The 16,410-nt window shown below is 39.7% G+C and overlaps 1 protein-coding gene across 1 annotated transcript in view; it reads left to right on the plus strand.

The window, feature by feature from the left end:
- The window catches only part of myo7ab (myosin VIIAb), a 51,159-nt gene extending 36,685 nt beyond the window's left edge, over nucleotides 1–14,474 (plus strand). Inside the window, exons 28-48 of the mRNA XM_085470962.1 lie at nucleotides 681–800; nucleotides 1,963–2,136; nucleotides 2,423–2,650; nucleotides 3,427–3,597; nucleotides 3,679–3,796; nucleotides 3,896–4,022; nucleotides 5,029–5,198; nucleotides 5,279–5,469; nucleotides 7,757–7,881; nucleotides 7,969–8,126; nucleotides 8,695–8,848; nucleotides 9,349–9,504; nucleotides 9,788–9,893; nucleotides 10,182–10,295; nucleotides 11,223–11,310; nucleotides 11,419–11,525; nucleotides 11,741–11,926; nucleotides 12,823–12,939; nucleotides 13,094–13,177; nucleotides 13,609–13,728; nucleotides 14,209–14,474. Coding sequence (XP_085327088.1) covers nucleotides 681–800; nucleotides 1,963–2,136; nucleotides 2,423–2,650; nucleotides 3,427–3,597; nucleotides 3,679–3,796; nucleotides 3,896–4,022; nucleotides 5,029–5,198; nucleotides 5,279–5,469; nucleotides 7,757–7,881; nucleotides 7,969–8,126; nucleotides 8,695–8,848; nucleotides 9,349–9,504; nucleotides 9,788–9,893; nucleotides 10,182–10,295; nucleotides 11,223–11,310; nucleotides 11,419–11,525; nucleotides 11,741–11,926; nucleotides 12,823–12,939; nucleotides 13,094–13,177; nucleotides 13,609–13,728; nucleotides 14,209–14,301 — 2,907 coding nt within the window. The 3' untranslated portion in view covers nucleotides 14,302–14,474. The remainder of the gene's footprint in view (nucleotides 1–680; nucleotides 801–1,962; nucleotides 2,137–2,422; nucleotides 2,651–3,426; nucleotides 3,598–3,678; nucleotides 3,797–3,895; nucleotides 4,023–5,028; nucleotides 5,199–5,278; nucleotides 5,470–7,756; nucleotides 7,882–7,968; nucleotides 8,127–8,694; nucleotides 8,849–9,348; nucleotides 9,505–9,787; nucleotides 9,894–10,181; nucleotides 10,296–11,222; nucleotides 11,311–11,418; nucleotides 11,526–11,740; nucleotides 11,927–12,822; nucleotides 12,940–13,093; nucleotides 13,178–13,608; nucleotides 13,729–14,208) is intronic.
- The last annotated feature ends 1,936 nt before the right edge of the window (nucleotides 14,475–16,410 follow it).

Here is a 16,410-nt window from a genome sequence, read left to right on the forward strand (position 1 = left end):
AAAAAACACGACCGGGTTTCAAATGTGGCTGATGTTTCTAATCAGCCACCTAACAATGTTTCTTCCTTTTTACTAATGTTGGTCAGCCAGCTAATCCAAAGCAGACATGTGTAAAAGATAAAGTCATATACACTACGAACAAAGATATAATCTTTTGTTTTCCGGCAGTGGATTTCAGTCCAGGAGAGCAGATGGGACAGATCTATAACTCGATCCACTCGCATTCAGTCAGTAAACAGTAGTCTGTCCGTCTCCACCATCACCATCAGCAGGTCTGATGGCTGAGAATCAGTTTAAGTCCTCAAAGAAGTAAAAGCTTAAAATAAAGTAGTCAAAGGGAGAATCTCAAAGATTTCATCTGCAGTTTGATCATTGCAAGAATTCATTTAAAAAAAAAACATAGCAAAAGTTTTCTGGTCTGACTCAAAACAAAATATTACATCTGAAAATCACGTTTAGCTTTAGAAACTTTTAATTAACTTTTTTTCCTGACTGATTTGAGTAAAATTGAGTTATGAGTTTGATTTCATTTATGTAAACAGAATAAATATGCTGTGTGTCAGTGCCTTTGGTATGTCTTTGGTATGTCACACCTTTAACCTTTAAACTGCTCAGGGCTGTAAACGGCCTTTATGTCAGTAATACGATGAATATTTCTCTTCTCTCTGCTCTTTTATCAGTATCTACGGACATTTTTGAAAAACGGTCCTCCGGGTTATGCTCCCTACTGCGAGGAGAGGTTGAGGAGGACGTTTGTCAACCGCACTCGGATGCAGCCGCCGTCTTGGTTGGAACTGCAGGTGCCAAAAATCTTTCTGCTCTGTGTCGTCAAGTCCAGTGAATCCAGTTTGTCAAGTGTCTCATCTTTTAACTGGAAGCATTTGCAACAGTAAATTGATGGGATTATCAGCGTTTGTTGTTCTGTTTGTGGTTTTTAGGAATTTGCAAAGCATGTAGCTAATGCTGTCACTGTTATCACTGAGTAACAGTTACAAAGCTCACTGTGTGCTGAGGGAGTGTCCAGTTTAGCTAAAATCTGTATTAAATAATAACTGTTTGTTGAAATACATCTATAACTATATAACTGTAATAAATATCAGCATTAAATATTAGAAACTAGAATTAGCTGAAAATAACTGAGAGCTTATTATAATAAATATTTTCATATCATTCCACTGGTTTTCATACTTTGGTTTGAAAACGGAGATGATTTTAAGATAGTTTTTATACTGTTTTTCAGGTGTTTAAAATGTTACATTACATACATGAAGAAACATCTAGAAAGCCTGACGATGTTTTACATCAAATTACCGTAAACTGTAAAACTTTACAAAAAACAGCTAAATGTAGCTAGTTTATTAAAATTCAGTGTTCTTTACTATATTTATTCTCTCTTAAATTCTCATTAAAACATCAACCCGTGTGATCCGGAAGAAGCCATTGGTCCTTCTTTAATTTTAAATTTATTTATCAAAGTTTGGATCAAGAGGACTGTAGCAGCAACCTTCTGACCTTCTTTGTCAGTTTCTGACTCGTGTTTCTCAGGAGGCAGCTCGCTCTTTCTCCTCTTCAGTAACCACAATGAGGCAGACATCAAAAATAAAGGATAAAAGTTTATTTATTCCACACAAAACCAATAATTACAAAACAAAATAACCACAATCAAACATCACAAATTAAAGACCTCAACAAAAAATTTAAATCTGTAATGACTGATCAAAAACTGAAATTAAATTTGAATTTTTTATACTTTGTTATACTTTTTCATCTCTTCTTTTTGTGGTTTTCTACAGGTTAATTATCTTTAATATCAATAATGGTTTTTTTTTTACAGGTGGTTGGATGGTAGAGGTTGTAATATTTATATTTTGAAGTGAGCCTATAACACCACAATGCTGTATAGCTGTAGGACATCTGAACTGTTGCCTGTCTGAACATGAGTCTCATTGTTTTTCCCTCCAGGCCACAAAGTCTAAGAAGCCCATCATGCTCCCCGTGACATTCATGGACGGCACCACAAAGACACTCCTCGCAGATTCGGCTACCACAGCCAGCGAGCTGTGCAACGCACTGGCGGACAAAATCAGCCTGAAAGATCGCTTTGGCTTCTCGCTGTACATAGCTCTGTTTGACAAGGTAAAACACAGGCTCTACTGACAGCGAGGTTGTAACAGTTAACTATAACTAAGACGTTTGTCAGAAAACGTGCTTTGGTGCTCATCTGGGACGTCTGCACGACATTAGTGTGTATTATGAATTTCCTAAATCTAACATGGAAGACAAACTTAAGTGAAATGATCAAACTAATACTTGGAACCAACTGAAACTAAATTTAAATAAACAATATTTTTTAAAATGAAAACATTTAGTCAGTTTGTTCAGATCTCATGGAGTTATTTAACTGCAAGTATGTGTTCATCAGGTGTCGTCTTTGGGCAGCGGTAACGATCACGTCATGGACGCCATCTCGCAGTGTGAGCAGTACGCAAAGGAGCAGGGCGCCCAGGAGAGGAATGCTCCCTGGAGGCTGTTCTTCAGGAAGGAGATCTTCAGCCCCTGGCACAACCCTGCCGAGGACTACGTTGCCACAAACCTCATTTATCAGCAGATCGTCCGGGGGGTGAAATTCGGAGAGTACCGCTGTGAGAGGGTGAGCCTCTGAGCTGTGTGCAACTCTGCATGCTTTGTGTGAAAGAGGGTGAGATACTGAACGTTGAGTTCGCCCCATATGGATCCACTGGAGTATGACTGTGTGAATATTACATTAAACCCACTTGAATGGGAGAATGAGTCTTGTAGTAAGAAAGGTTTCTGAGCATTTAAATAGAGTAGAAAAGCACTTTATAAACACCATTATGTAATGTACGGTTGTAACGACAGTAGTATCACCCCCTGGTTTCTGGAATTTGCACTTTAAAGCCTCAAGGTTTGCATTTTGTTATAACAATATAAGACAAGGCCTTGAGTGTATCAGCGAGACAAGACTGAGATGGTCTGGACATGTACAGAGGAGGGATAGTGGATATTGGACAAAGGATGGAGCTGCCAGACTGAAGACAAAGAGGATGGGGGACATGCAGAGGGCTGCCGTGACAGAAGAGCTTGAGCTAGTTTTGCAGCTTTTTGATCTACTCATCCTTCTTTGTTCTTCCAGTTTTATTATCCGATCGTAGGGTCGTCATCCAGTGCCGGATAGGGCACCAGTCTTCTGCAGGGCCAATGCAGAGTAACAGACAACTACTTCGTATTTACAAAATATACAGAATGGAGGGGTAGCTCTAGACTTTTGCACAGTACTGTATATTGATCAGCCCATCTGGTTCTCCTGATATGATCTTATCTACTTGAAAGAAGAGTTGATGGCAGGTTTCAGGTGTTGGGCTTGCTTTCTCCTGACCATTGCTTCACCCTGTGTCTGTCTTGAAGGAGGAGGACTTGGCAGAACTGGCCTCTCAGCAGTACTACGTGGATTACGGCTCCGAGGTCCTCCAGGATCGTCTGCTCAGCCTCATTCCGTCCTACATCCCCGACAGAGAAATCACCTCCACTAAGACTGCAGAGAAGTGGGTTCAGCTCATCATCAGCGCCCATAAAAAGGTACCTTCTGGTCAAGTGATGAAAACCAGTCTTAATTTTGTGCTGTTTTCTGGGAGAATCTAACTAGAGCTCACTGTGCAGGGAGTACAAATGAAAAGGAGGGTAAACACGCAGAAGGTGAAGGAGGATGTGGTGGATTTTGCTCGTTTAAAGTGGCCTTTACTCTTCTCACGCTTCTACGAGGCCTTCAAATTCTCTGGTTGGTAAAACACTGTACCTCTTTCTAAACTACTAAATGCTTTGTTCCCATCAGTGGTTGTGGATATTTTTTAATGGATGTGACCACATCTGCTCACAGGGCCTAGCCTGCCCAAGAATGACGTTATCGTAGCGGTGAACTGGACCGGCGTTTACTTTGTGGATGAACAGGAGCAGGTCCTTCTCGAGCTCTCTTTCCCAGAGATCATGGCTGTGTCCAGCAGCAGGTATGACAAACAGCCACAAATGCACCAAATGACAGGCAACCAAAATAAAGTACAAAGTATATTTGAGTTGTACAAAGTTAATAAGTGAATTAATTGCTGCTGGTTTCTTGGCATTTATATTGACCTTAAAGGTTCTCTACAAACAAACAATCGATTTGTTTGTCTTAACATCAGGAAAATCTTGGTTATTAATGGCATCTTCCCACAACAACTTCTAAATCTGAAGCTGAAGAAATCTGATTATATAGAGTCTATAAGAAAACAGCCTAATGGCTGTCTTGTGTTGCTTTATGACCTCAGAAAAACCTTCCCTGATGAGTTCATGGTCTTAATCGTTGCTTTCACCTCTGGTTGAACAGAGCATGATGTGTATTTTGTAAACATCCCATTTAGATAAAATGGGAGAATAGGTCATAGTATGAATTGGAGTAGGTCTAGCTTGTGATTGACAAGTTGCTAGCCATGTAAGCTATGTAAGCCTGAAGTATAAGAAGGGTTTCTGATTTGTCATATCTGGTTTAAAATGACATTCAAGCATCATCTAAATTAAATCTGTTTTATTTCATCCCAAAACAAGATGTGGAAAATTCAAGGTGTTCAATCAGTTCTGTCATGGGGACTCAAATCACTGAATACTAGCACATGCTAGCAGGCATGCTATATTTTAGCTAACATTAGCCAGAATAAACAGGGTTTGCTCCTCAACCTAGCTAGCTAAATTCAGTTTTGCTAATTCTCAAGCCACACTATTTTGGATGCAACCAAGATAATCAGAGATGGTATCATTCTTTAATACTTCTTTAATACGTTAAAAAGATATTTACATACATAACGTTTAATTTCAAACAAGACTTTCTTCACTTCTGTGCTGATACAAATGATTGTAAGCATTACTTAATAAATATATTTTTATCATTTTTAAGTTTTTAGGGATCTTCTGCTTGTCAGAATTGCATCTTGTCCATATTTTGAACTATCATGGTTAAAGCAAAGTTTAACTTTGCAGAGGGGGTAAACTCCAGGGACAGAGCTTCACTCTGGCCACCATCAAAGGAGACGAGTATACGTTCACCTCCAACAATGCAGAGGACATCCGCGACCTGGTGGTCTCCTTCCTCGAGGGTCTAAGGAAGAGGTCCAAATATGTGGTGGGCCTGCTAGACTGCCTGAACCCACGTGAGATTCACTGATGAATTAGAAATAAAAAGGTGTTTTTAGGAGCAGAATGGTCAATCTGTTTGTCATCTCCCCGGCAGTAGGGGTAGATTCCAACTTCCTGAGTTTTGCTAAAGGAGATCTGATCATCTTGGACGAACATGACGGAGAGCATGTGATGAACTCTGGCTGGGCACACGGCGTCAATGACAGAACCAAACAGAGAGGGGACTTCCCTGCTGACTGTGTCTATGTGCTACCTACTATCACCCGACCACAGTATGATATAGTGGTGAGTGCAGTCAGAAAAATAATCTCTGTCTTCCAGATTCTGCTGGAATGTTTTTTTTTTTAATCCAGCAGGTTGTTTTTACAGGACAGAACTAGAAGTCTAACCAGTTCTTCCAGTGTAAGTGATTTCAGGATGTCCCTGTGCAACAGTGTGTAGATATACCTGGTTATTGTAGCTAAGGCATTTGAATTATCCATGTGTGCAGCAGCAAATTTCTGTCAGGCTTGAAGGTGTCAGGGGCTTCTTTAATGTTTGGTACTTTCTCAATCCATCCATCCATTCTCTTCCACATATCCAATTTAGGGCCCCGGGGGCGCTGGGGCCTCTCCCAGCTGTCTTAGGGCGAGAAGCAAGGTACACAGCCATGCTGCCACTCTGTCGCATGGCTAACACATAGAAACAGGTTGAACCTTGGTGGTTCCTGGATTGTTCCTGAACATCATGACCGGTTTTCTCTCATTTTTGAGGGTGACAGTTTGGGTCTTCTTCTAGAACTTGGCAACATGGTTACATATCCGAATAACTTGGACCTAGAGCAGGGCGATATGACCAAAAGCATTTATCACGATATGCATTAGAAAATTTGCGATAACGACATAACTGACGATATAATTGACACTAGACAAAATACTTTACAACTCCACAACTTTTATTAGTGCAAAAAAACCCAACAATGTAGTTTCACTTAAACAAACAGCTGTTTTTTATGTGCATTAAAGTTATATAAAAATTTAACAGTGCAAATGCAAATTCCTTGCTGACAGTTTAACCAAAAGGCATTTCCAGTGGAAATTGGCCGACATATCCTCAGGATAACCATGTATAATATCCACAAAACTTAAAAAGAGGTTATATAGACAATACGGTAATATTATGTTGAAGCACAGTACGTATCACTCCACGAGGCTCTTGCCTACAGTAGCCGTAATGCTCCAACAATCCATCAAGCGGTGCGGCTTCGTAGCTTAGCAAAGTCGTACTAAAACATTTGACAGATTTACGAGCGCCATGTACGACATAAAATCGTTTTGAGGTCAGTAAACACAACCAGAATTCATACATAAGGCACACGGGATTATAAGGGGCTCTGTCGACTTTCAGAAAAATCAAAGGATTTATTTTAAGTGTGCCGTATTTTCCAAACAACACGGTAATAACGACGGCCCGCTTGCATACTCTACCAAAAATAGTGCTTTGTTGTGAAGTTGCAGCATTTTTACAAACCAATTCTGGTTCATCCGTTTCATTCAACAATCTGCTTTCGCCCTTCTTATTCTCCGTTGCCGCCATGCTTTTTCCGGCATGTGCGTATGAAAACAGAGGCACTGCACATGCGCGTTTTACCCATATTCTATTGCGATATTTTATTTTCTTATCGTTGCCCAACATGATACCGGTATTACTGTGAACGGTATTATATAGCCCAGCCCTACTTGTACCTACATACAATTATGTGAACTGATGGTTTTGGAAACTGCAGTTGTTCAGGAATGGCTCCAAGAGGCCTTCCCAACTTGTGTAAACCTGAAATTCTCTTGAAGTTACTTGAAGTTTCCTATTGTAAGTATTGGCCAATGCAATGAGTGCTGTCAAACAAATCCTTTAAAATAAAAATGACCATGACGGTTAAACTGTGTAAATGCTGATCTGACCTGTCAACACTCCAGCTTTGCTATTTTTTTTTTAATTAATGTCAACCAAACTGCCAGTCATCTACTAATTAAAATTTACACACAAAAAATCCTCACTGCACATATATTTTCAACACGTGTGAAAACAACCTGATTAAAGCACCATGTGAGCAGCTGCTGTCTCTCCAATTGTTAGCTATTAGCTGTCCACCTTTTTTTTTTAGCAGTTTTTCTCCCAATTAACAAAAAACACAAAAATAAATATATGCTAGTCTCTCTGTGCAGCCAGCTGTGTTTAATGGCTGTCTACAAAGTGTCAAACACTAAAATATTACAGAAATATTGAATTTGCACATTGTATTATCATCAAAAGCACATCACTAGTTTTCTGCTTGGTATACTGTAACAGAAAAAAGTGCTTTAACCACACACTAAAAGCAAAAAACTCATGGATTCTGAAAGGAAGGTTTTGACAGAGATGTGGTTGTTGAACTCCAGGTATTGGCTGCTCATTAAAAGGAAAATTAACTTCCCAAAAGAATTTTTTCTTCCTAGAAAATGCTCTGAAATATGTTGATGTACTTTGCTGAATTAACCAGTTGGAAGGGTCAAATGCGAAAAAAATCCAATCTTCCTCCTGTTTTACTGTCTCTCAGGCTCTCGTCATCATGACTCCTGATCAGAGGCGCGAGTCTATCGGTTTGTCCCAGATTAACCTTTCGGACCAAGAGGATAAATCTAAGGCCTACACTCTGGAGGAGTTTTCCTACGACTACTTCAGGTAACTAAGTCTAATGTGAGGCTGTTTTAAGTACAAATGATGTTAAAAAAAAATGTGTGAAAGTTTCTTCGAACCACTGTTCTTCAGGCCTCCTCCAAAGAGTACTCTGAGCAGGGTGGTGATCTCGAAAGCTCGAGGGAAGGAGCATCTGTGGAGCTGCACCCGCGAGCCTCTCAAACAGCCTCTATTGAAGAAAGTCCTGGCTCACGACGAGCTCTCCCAGGAGGCCTGCCTTGCCTTCATAGATATCCTTTAGGAGAGAGCGTGATTGATCATATGTTTGGCTTTCTCGTTTGCGTTTTTCCTCTGGTGCTTTTGTTACATCAGAGCAGGTAATTAACTTTCCCAAGGGACCATATGAGAAAGTGGAGGTGTTGTGAAGGGCTCAGTTCAGTTCTGATAAATATTAATTTTGTTTCTTTATAAACTGCTACTGGTAAGAATGGATGTTACAGGCATCCAAGCCTGCAGTTACGCCTGTCGACCAAACCCCCCATGAAAGTTACTCACTGTTGTTTGTGATTTTGATGGGAATCATAAGCTGGTCTTGACTGCTCCATCGCTAGCAAAGGTTTAGCTGTTTTTGTAGCGATTGAAACTGTAATATTTAATCTGCTCTATACAAAGAAAACATGCTTTTTAATGCTGGTAGGTTAGTAATTTTAACATGAGTTTATAGAGATGAACTCTGTTTTTTGGAGCCAGCCAAGTGGCCATCAGAGGAAGTTTGCTGCTTGGTTATTTCCAGTCAGCCATACTGCCTGACCTGTACCAGCCTGTCGTTATGTGAATGGTCCTTAACTGTGTTTGCACCTGTGATGAAGTATATGGGCGACTACCCGTCCAAACGAGTGCGTTCTGTCAACGAGCTCACCGATCAGATATTCGAAGGAGCCCTGAAGGCCGAGCCGCTCAAAGACGAAATCTTCTGCCAGATTCTCAAACAGCTAACAGACAATCACATTAAGTAAGTCCAAGAAAAAAACAGTCTTTTCTTCTATCTCTTCTTCTATAATCAATATTTTAGCTCAGTGTTCACAGTTTAAGCTGTGAGTGTTCACTTTGATCACTCTCAAAGCATCTCTTACATCTGTAACATGCACCTTCCTGGTAACCCCAGCGGTTCTTTCACAGTCTCTGCAGCACCCTTAGAGTCTTTTTTGCCACTTGAAATTCATTAAATTCACACAAGCAAACAAAACTGTATTCATTGTCCACACAGAGACTGGTGTTTAACATTTTCGCCTGCTGTACCGTCACCAGAAACAAAATCCCTGCACACTTATAAATATGCCTGGTAGCAGCAAGAAAATAATGATATAAGCATGATGGAATATGAGCATGCATAGAAAATTTCTGACTTCTAGATGTTTCTCACTAAAGGACACTTTCTTTCCTGTGCCACAAAGCCAAAATCCTGACCCTCAGTTTGTGCACTGTTTACCTTGTCATGGTGTTTGTGTGCAGGTACAGTGAGGAGAAGGGCTGGGAGCTGCTGTGGCTCTGCACTGGTTTGTTTCCTCCCAGTAACATCCTGCTGCCTCACGTCCAGAAGTTTCTGCAAGCCAAGAAACACTATCCTCTGGCTCCAGACTGCATGCAGCGGCTGCAGAAAGCCTTACGGTAACACAAACGCACACAGTTGTTGTTAACGCCTGTTAAAACTTCTTCACTACTGCTTTTTACAGGTTTAAGTCTCACACCACTTTTTTTTTTAGCTCAGTTGAGAAGCACCTGCAAGCAGCCTCTAGTTTCCAGCTAGTTCATACAGCTCAGTTACAGAAACTATAGTGCATATTACCCCAGTGTGTGATTAAATGGTTGCTTTAAATTAAAATTTTTACCCCTAGTAATTTTTTTTTATTATATTTTATTCATTATTCATCCTCACTGCCCTTTGTGCTAGAAATGGATCAAGGAAGTACCCTCCTCACCTGGTGGAGGTGGAGGCCATCCAGCACAAGACGACTCAAATCTTCCACAAAGTTTACTTCCCTGACGATTCAGACGAGGTCAGTTACGACTAACATTCAAAAAGTACATTGTTATGTGGTATTTTACAACTGTGCATTTTGTACACTAAGGGGAAAAAACTGTAATTTGAGACGTGCCACCTCTTTAAATAAACAGTGAACTTGCATCGTTCACATTTTTCTGCACATGTACTAAATATTCTGCTTATACAACAACAACAACAATCTTTATTTATAGAGCACATTTAAAAGCCTTGGGCATACCAAAGTGCTTTACATAATAGCAATACATTATAGCTTGACTTTGGTTTATGTTTGTGTTCACAGGTGTTTGAGGTGGAGTCGAGCACGAAAGCCAAAGACTTCTGCCACAACATCTCCGGACGTCTGATGCTCAAATCCTCCGAGGGCTTCAGTCTCTTCGTCAAGATCACTGACAAGGTGACGCCTTCATCCGCAGCCCGATCGTACAAACGTATTCACTACAAGCTCAGCTCAGGGGCAGCAAATAGACAGATTAGACAAAAAAAGCCATAGTTTTCTGTTTCTATGCTGATGACTTTTCTTTTCCTGTTGTGCTGTTTGTAGTTGTTGCTCTCTCTGCTGTCATATTTCTGGTAGAACTTTGGTTCTCTACCAAGAATTTGTTGTTTCAGATTCATAAAAAGTAACATTTTTAGTCATTTTTCATTAATTTAGAGTCAGTTTGTTTTTATGTTGCATCCTATTTTCACTGGTTTGACCCTCTTCCTGTTTTGTGGTAATTGTGAGTCTTCTCTTGGTTGTTTTGGGTCTCGTTGCAGATGTTTGATTTGTGTGTTATTTTGTATTTGTTAATCATTCTTTTTGTGTGTTTGTAGTCATGTTATTTACTTATTCAGTGGTTCTGGATTTTTAAGTTCTTCTACCACCTCTCTGTAATCAGTTAATTGATTTCTTGTTAGTCCGTGACTTCCTGGTTCCTTTTGTGTTTATATTTTGTTTTTTGTTTGCATGATAAGTTTTCATCTTCAGTGGTGTGGATTTGTTTCTGGAAATCATTCTGAGGTGGTTTTCAGTCTGAGGTCATTTTGCTTTTCTCTCGCTGGTTTTGCAGCTCTCAGTACTCGTTTGTTCTTTGGGTGGGGGGTATTCATAGGTTGTCCTTTACTGCTCAGTTTGCTTGTAATTATTTTTATTTAACTTATTTTTTTTTGCTTTACTTTCATCTGTACAGACTTTGCCTGTACGTGTGATTAGTTTACATGTAGTCGTAACTTTTTACTTTGAATAATAGCTTTATTTTTGAGGAAAAAGGGATCATGCCTACCATTGAAGCCATTCAACATGGATCTTCTTTACACAATTAAATCCTTCACTTACTTCCAGGTCATCAGCGTGCCTGACGGCGACTTCTTCTTTGACTTTGTGAGGCACCTGACTGACTGGATCAAGAAAGCCAGACATGTAAAAGATGGTAAAGCCCATCAGATCAGATTCAGATTGAAGCTCAGATTATCTTTGATCTTCTCGCTGATTCTTCTTTCTTTACCAGTTTGTCTTTTCACCTTTGTGCTGTGTGCAGGTGTAGTGCCTTCTCTGACCTACCAGGTGTTCTTCATGAAGAAGCTGTGGACTAATACACTTCCTGGAAAGGACTCCATGGCTGATTCCATCTTCCACTACTACCAGGTTAGTCCCTCTGCAGTATCAGTATATCTGGTTACTCTTACTTGATTAAATGTTGAGATAAAACATTTTAAACTTGCCTGATGTAGAATGGATGGTGTAGACTAAACTCTGAATCATGCTCTCTGTCTCTATCTTCCCTCCAGCTGTGCAAAGCTTCAAAAAAGAAAATCTGTGTGTGGTATCGGTTTCTTACCAGCTGTTGTCTTTTTCTGCAGGAGCTGCCGAAGTATCTGCGTGGCTACCACAAGTGCTCAAAGGAGGAGGTGCACCAGCTGGCAGCGCTGATCTACAGGGTGAAGTTTGAGGAGGATAAATCCCACTTCCACAATATTTCCAAGATCCTGAAGGAGCTCGTCCCCCAGGACCAGATCAGACATTTGTCGCCCGACGACTGGAAGCGGGTGAGCACGCGCAGATTTAAAAATGGTAAAAAACTGAATGTCTGGATGCAGGAATGGCCTCAGGCTAATGATGACTATGTTCAAAAATAATTTCCTCTTCAGTTTGTTGCCACAGATGCAGAATTCAAAACATCAGATTTGGATTTAATCCTCGGGTGTTCATTCATTCATAACCTTTCCTCGGTGATCACAGTTCTTTCTCTAGTTACATATTTAAGATGTTTTCATGCTTTCGTTCAAAAATCCAGAAATAAGGTCTGGCGATTGGTGCTTTTTGGCTCCTATGCTAGACAGTTAAAGTTTTAACCAACAAGTAAAAAACACTAAAGTTACATTGAACTTGTCGTGGAAATCTAGTGAGACAAAAACTTTTAATCGCACATTAAAACTTCTAGGTAACTCAGATGTTTTATGCAGGAGCTTTTATTGCAAAAGAGCCGACCTCGTGTGTTTTTATAGGATCCTTTGAAGCACCGGATTCAGAAAAATGTTATTTTTAGAGGCCTGAAAAAGGAGTCTCGGCCTGAGCCATGCTGCTAAATACACGTTCCTTAATCAGTCGTAGGTACTTAAGTTTCAAATGAGTTAAAATGATCTATCAAACTGAAACAAACTAAAAGTTGTGTGCTGATTGTACTGATTAAAAAGAACTCGAGACAATCACCAGGCGATATGCAGAGATTTAAATCTGTAGCAGCACGTCAGCTTGTCTCTCTGACGTCATCCCAAACCCCAAAAAGAGGCTTTATTGTTTTCAGAGCTCTCTGGGAGTTCGAAAACATTAAAATCCAAAACATATCCCACAGCTGCTTGCTACTTTTACAGGTAATCACTTACAAGTCTGTGTGCAAAAAGAGTGAATGAGTGTTTCATCTTCCTGTTGTTTTGTGTCTCAGTCGATCGTGTCACTGTTCAACAAGCACTCAGGGAAGACTCGGGAAGAAGCCAAACTCTCCTTCCTCAAAATCATTTACAAGTGGCCCACGTTTGGTTCGGCCTTCTTCGAAGTCAAGGTAAAGACGCTAGAGACTCGTTAGTTTATGAAAGCTTGGAACTTCTGCATTCACTGTTTCCTGCTCTATTTTATCTACTTTCACTTTTAAAAAAGCTGCACAACACTGGGACAAACTTTGCATTTTTGGTTTTTCTGTTTTGCTTTTTCTGCAGCAAACAACTGATCCTAATTACCCAGAAACCCTCCTGATAGCAATCAACAAACATGGAGTCAGTCTGATTGATCCCAAGTCTAAGGTGGAACACGTTTATCTTTGATATTTAAATCGATCTGTATTGATAGAGCGCTTTGCTACTCTGTTCCCTCCCCTCACTCCCAACTGGTCACAGCAGATAGATGCACCTCCCTGAGCCTGTTTTCCTCCAGAGGTTTCTTCCTGTTAAAACAGAGGTTTTCCTTCCCACTGTTACCAAGTCCTTGCTCATAGGGGCTTTTCTGATTGTTGGTGCCTTTTTCTATTACTGTAGTTTCTCTCTGTATTATTGTATTGTATTTACCTTACAATATAAAGCACGTTGAGGCAGCTGTTCCTTTGAATTAAATATCTGAGCACTCAAAGCACTTTTTTTTCGCAATTAGTTTTTGATTTAAACCTGCAAATATTTGTTTGTATGTGAAGTTTAGCACTGCATTATTCTCTTATCCGGCTTATCAAAATTTCCTGTAGGACATCCTCATCACTCACCCTTTCACCAAGATCTCCAACTGGAGCAGCGGCAACACGTACTTTCACATCACCATTGGAAACCTGGTGCGAGGCAGCAAGCTGCTGTGTGAAACGTCCCTGGTGAGCTCTTAAGTTTTTGTAACATGAAACAAAGAGTGTGAGCATTTAGCTTTCCAAACAAAGCTGCTTTTAATGTGATTATGCACAGCCTGAGCAGTGAAAGCAGCGTGCCAGCAGATTTAATTGTCAGTCTTTTCTGTAGACTCTCTCGTTTATCACGTGTTCCACCAACAAGATTACACGCTCTGCAGGAAGCAAAATCTTTGCGTTCACATTTGAATCAGTCATTTATTTCATGTGTAATCAAGTTTTTTTTGAGTGTGGTGTCTGAAACGATTTTGCATGGTTACCTGTGCTCTCTTTTTAACTTCAAACTTGATTACAGCTCAGAGAAAAGGGGTGAAGTAACAGTTCTAACGTCACAGGAAAACTTATGAGAAAATCAAATCAGTGATCTTGTGTGAATAATAATAGATCCTTATACAGTGAAAAGAGCCGCACATCCCACAAAGCAATCATTAATGTATTCTCATCCATCAGGGCTACAAAATGGACGACCTCCTGACCTCTTACATCAGCCAGATGCTGACGACGATGACCAAACAGCGAACGTCCCGGGGCAACAGCAAGTGAGCAGAAGGCTGGAAAGTCATTGATCCCATTTGATCGAAGCTGGACACAAACACCCACACGGCAGAATGTAAAAAACGCGCTAATGGCTGACTGTGACGCTCTAATGTTTTCACACTATAACATCGGTCCTGTCTTAAAACTCACCCGCTGCCTTTAAATGACTTTTTCCTGAAGCTGGACTTTGTGTAATTGCAGTGATTAGCAGTGACGTTTATTCTCTGTGCTGTAAAGTGTGACACGTTCAACTTTCAATGAAACCACTTTTCACATGTCTTGACTGAAGTGTGCAAAAAGATTTTTATACTATTAACATCTGCACTGAAACAGCTGGGCCTGTATTTATAAAGTGTCACTAAGTAGGAACTTGGTCCTACATAGGCTGAAAGTGATGAATGCAACTGTTCTTGTTTGACTGTGTTAGGGGAGCACAGTTAAATGTCTTGTTTGGCGTCATCGATGAACCGATCCTTAAAACACTACATTAAAAATCTGGAGCCAGTCATTTTTAGTGTTTCTGTTAGAAAAGAAATAGCAGTTAGATCATTTTCTGTCCTATTAATCTCCATCTTAACATGCCGGTTTCAAATCTGAAGAAGCATCCTGGTCACTTTTCCATAAAGTCTCAAAGAAATCTTGCTATGTTGGACCTGGTGATATTTACGCAGAGAGGTATGCACGAGATTTATGCGTGCACACTTCTTGTGTCAAATCAACAGTTTTTATTTTTCAGATCTTTGAATTGCTTCTACTTTATAGATCATATTCTTGATTATAATTCATTAAGAATATAAAATGGCATAAAAGTTCAACTAGAATCCTAAAGGCATGAACAAACTCCCATTTATACAATTTAGACTCATTCTTTAGAAACTGATCTAAGGAGCTTGGAAAGAAAAGCATCTGGACTTTAAGTTTCTCCAGATGCTTTTCTTTCCAAGCTCCTCAAACTACAATGACCTGGATGACTGAGAACCTTCACAGACATTTAAAAAATGATCCAATATAAGAAAATTTCCCAGTCTCACCGTCTGTTTTCCATTGAAAAATTCAAGGATCGTAATATACTTCCTAAATTCACTTCAGTTCATTTAGATAAACAACTCTCACCTCAAATCGCTTTATATTGTAAGGTACAGACCCTTCAATAATACTACAATAATGATATTTCTCACAGAAAAACTGCCAAATTTTACCTCTGCATCTCTAGTTTGGTCATGACAATATTTTTCTGATGACGTTAGGGGCGTTTCCAAACCTTTTCTGAGCAGAATTTTCTCTGGAGCTACTTTTTTTATCTGCATATTCAAAATTTGAAAAGGTGTTCCGCCTCAGAGCGTCTGTGTTGGCTCAAAAGAAAATGCCACTAACCTCATCACAAAAATATGTTTTTAGGCAGACTAATAACATTAGAAATCTGATATTTACACAACTCACAAGTTTGTAGACTTAATACTTGCCAGGTCTCTCTCGGAAATGAGATTTTTAATCTCAATGAGATTTTTTTTAGATAAATAAAGGACTAATAAATATCAATGATGACTCTACTTGAACCTTTGGAACCCCACCGGACTGATTGCAGGTCAAGTCAAAATGATGCTGCATTATTTTTGAATTAATGGATTAATTTGTGCCGTTATTGTACCCAAATCTTTATAATCCCAAGAGATTCTGTGATGCTTCATTCATCCCTGACTTTTAACTATGGCTATCTGAAGCAACATCTCCCCATAACATTAGTCGTCTGGTTCTTTTTGTTTATTTAACTTGTAGGTAGTGTTCTTATTTATGCTTACAGTTGTCCCAAGGTTATTAAATCAACGTTATGACATTTTAAAAAAAAAAATTGTACATTTCAGATGTGTTCCTTTTTTCTTCTTCTTTGATTTGATCGATTTGTTACACTTTGCCAATTTTCACAGTCAACCTCAACCACATCAGGAACAATCTCCAAACCTGTGAACACTATCTGGACTTGAACATAGCACTGATGTGGAGGAAATACGAGTAATGTTGCTTTTACTTCATCGTTAGCATCCCATGTGTGTGCCACAAAGTTCAAGCACTCTTTGTATCCAGTAGGGATTTTTTTTTCAGTGTCTCCATGTGTAC

The sequence above is a fragment of the Copadichromis virginalis genome, linkage group LG10 (genome assembly GCF_057382275.1).
Source record: "Copadichromis virginalis isolate Kocher_CV1m ecotype Utaka linkage group LG10, C_Virginalis_male_GT1.1, whole genome shotgun sequence".
Lineage (NCBI taxonomy): Eukaryota > Metazoa > Chordata > Actinopteri > Cichliformes > Cichlidae > Copadichromis > Copadichromis virginalis.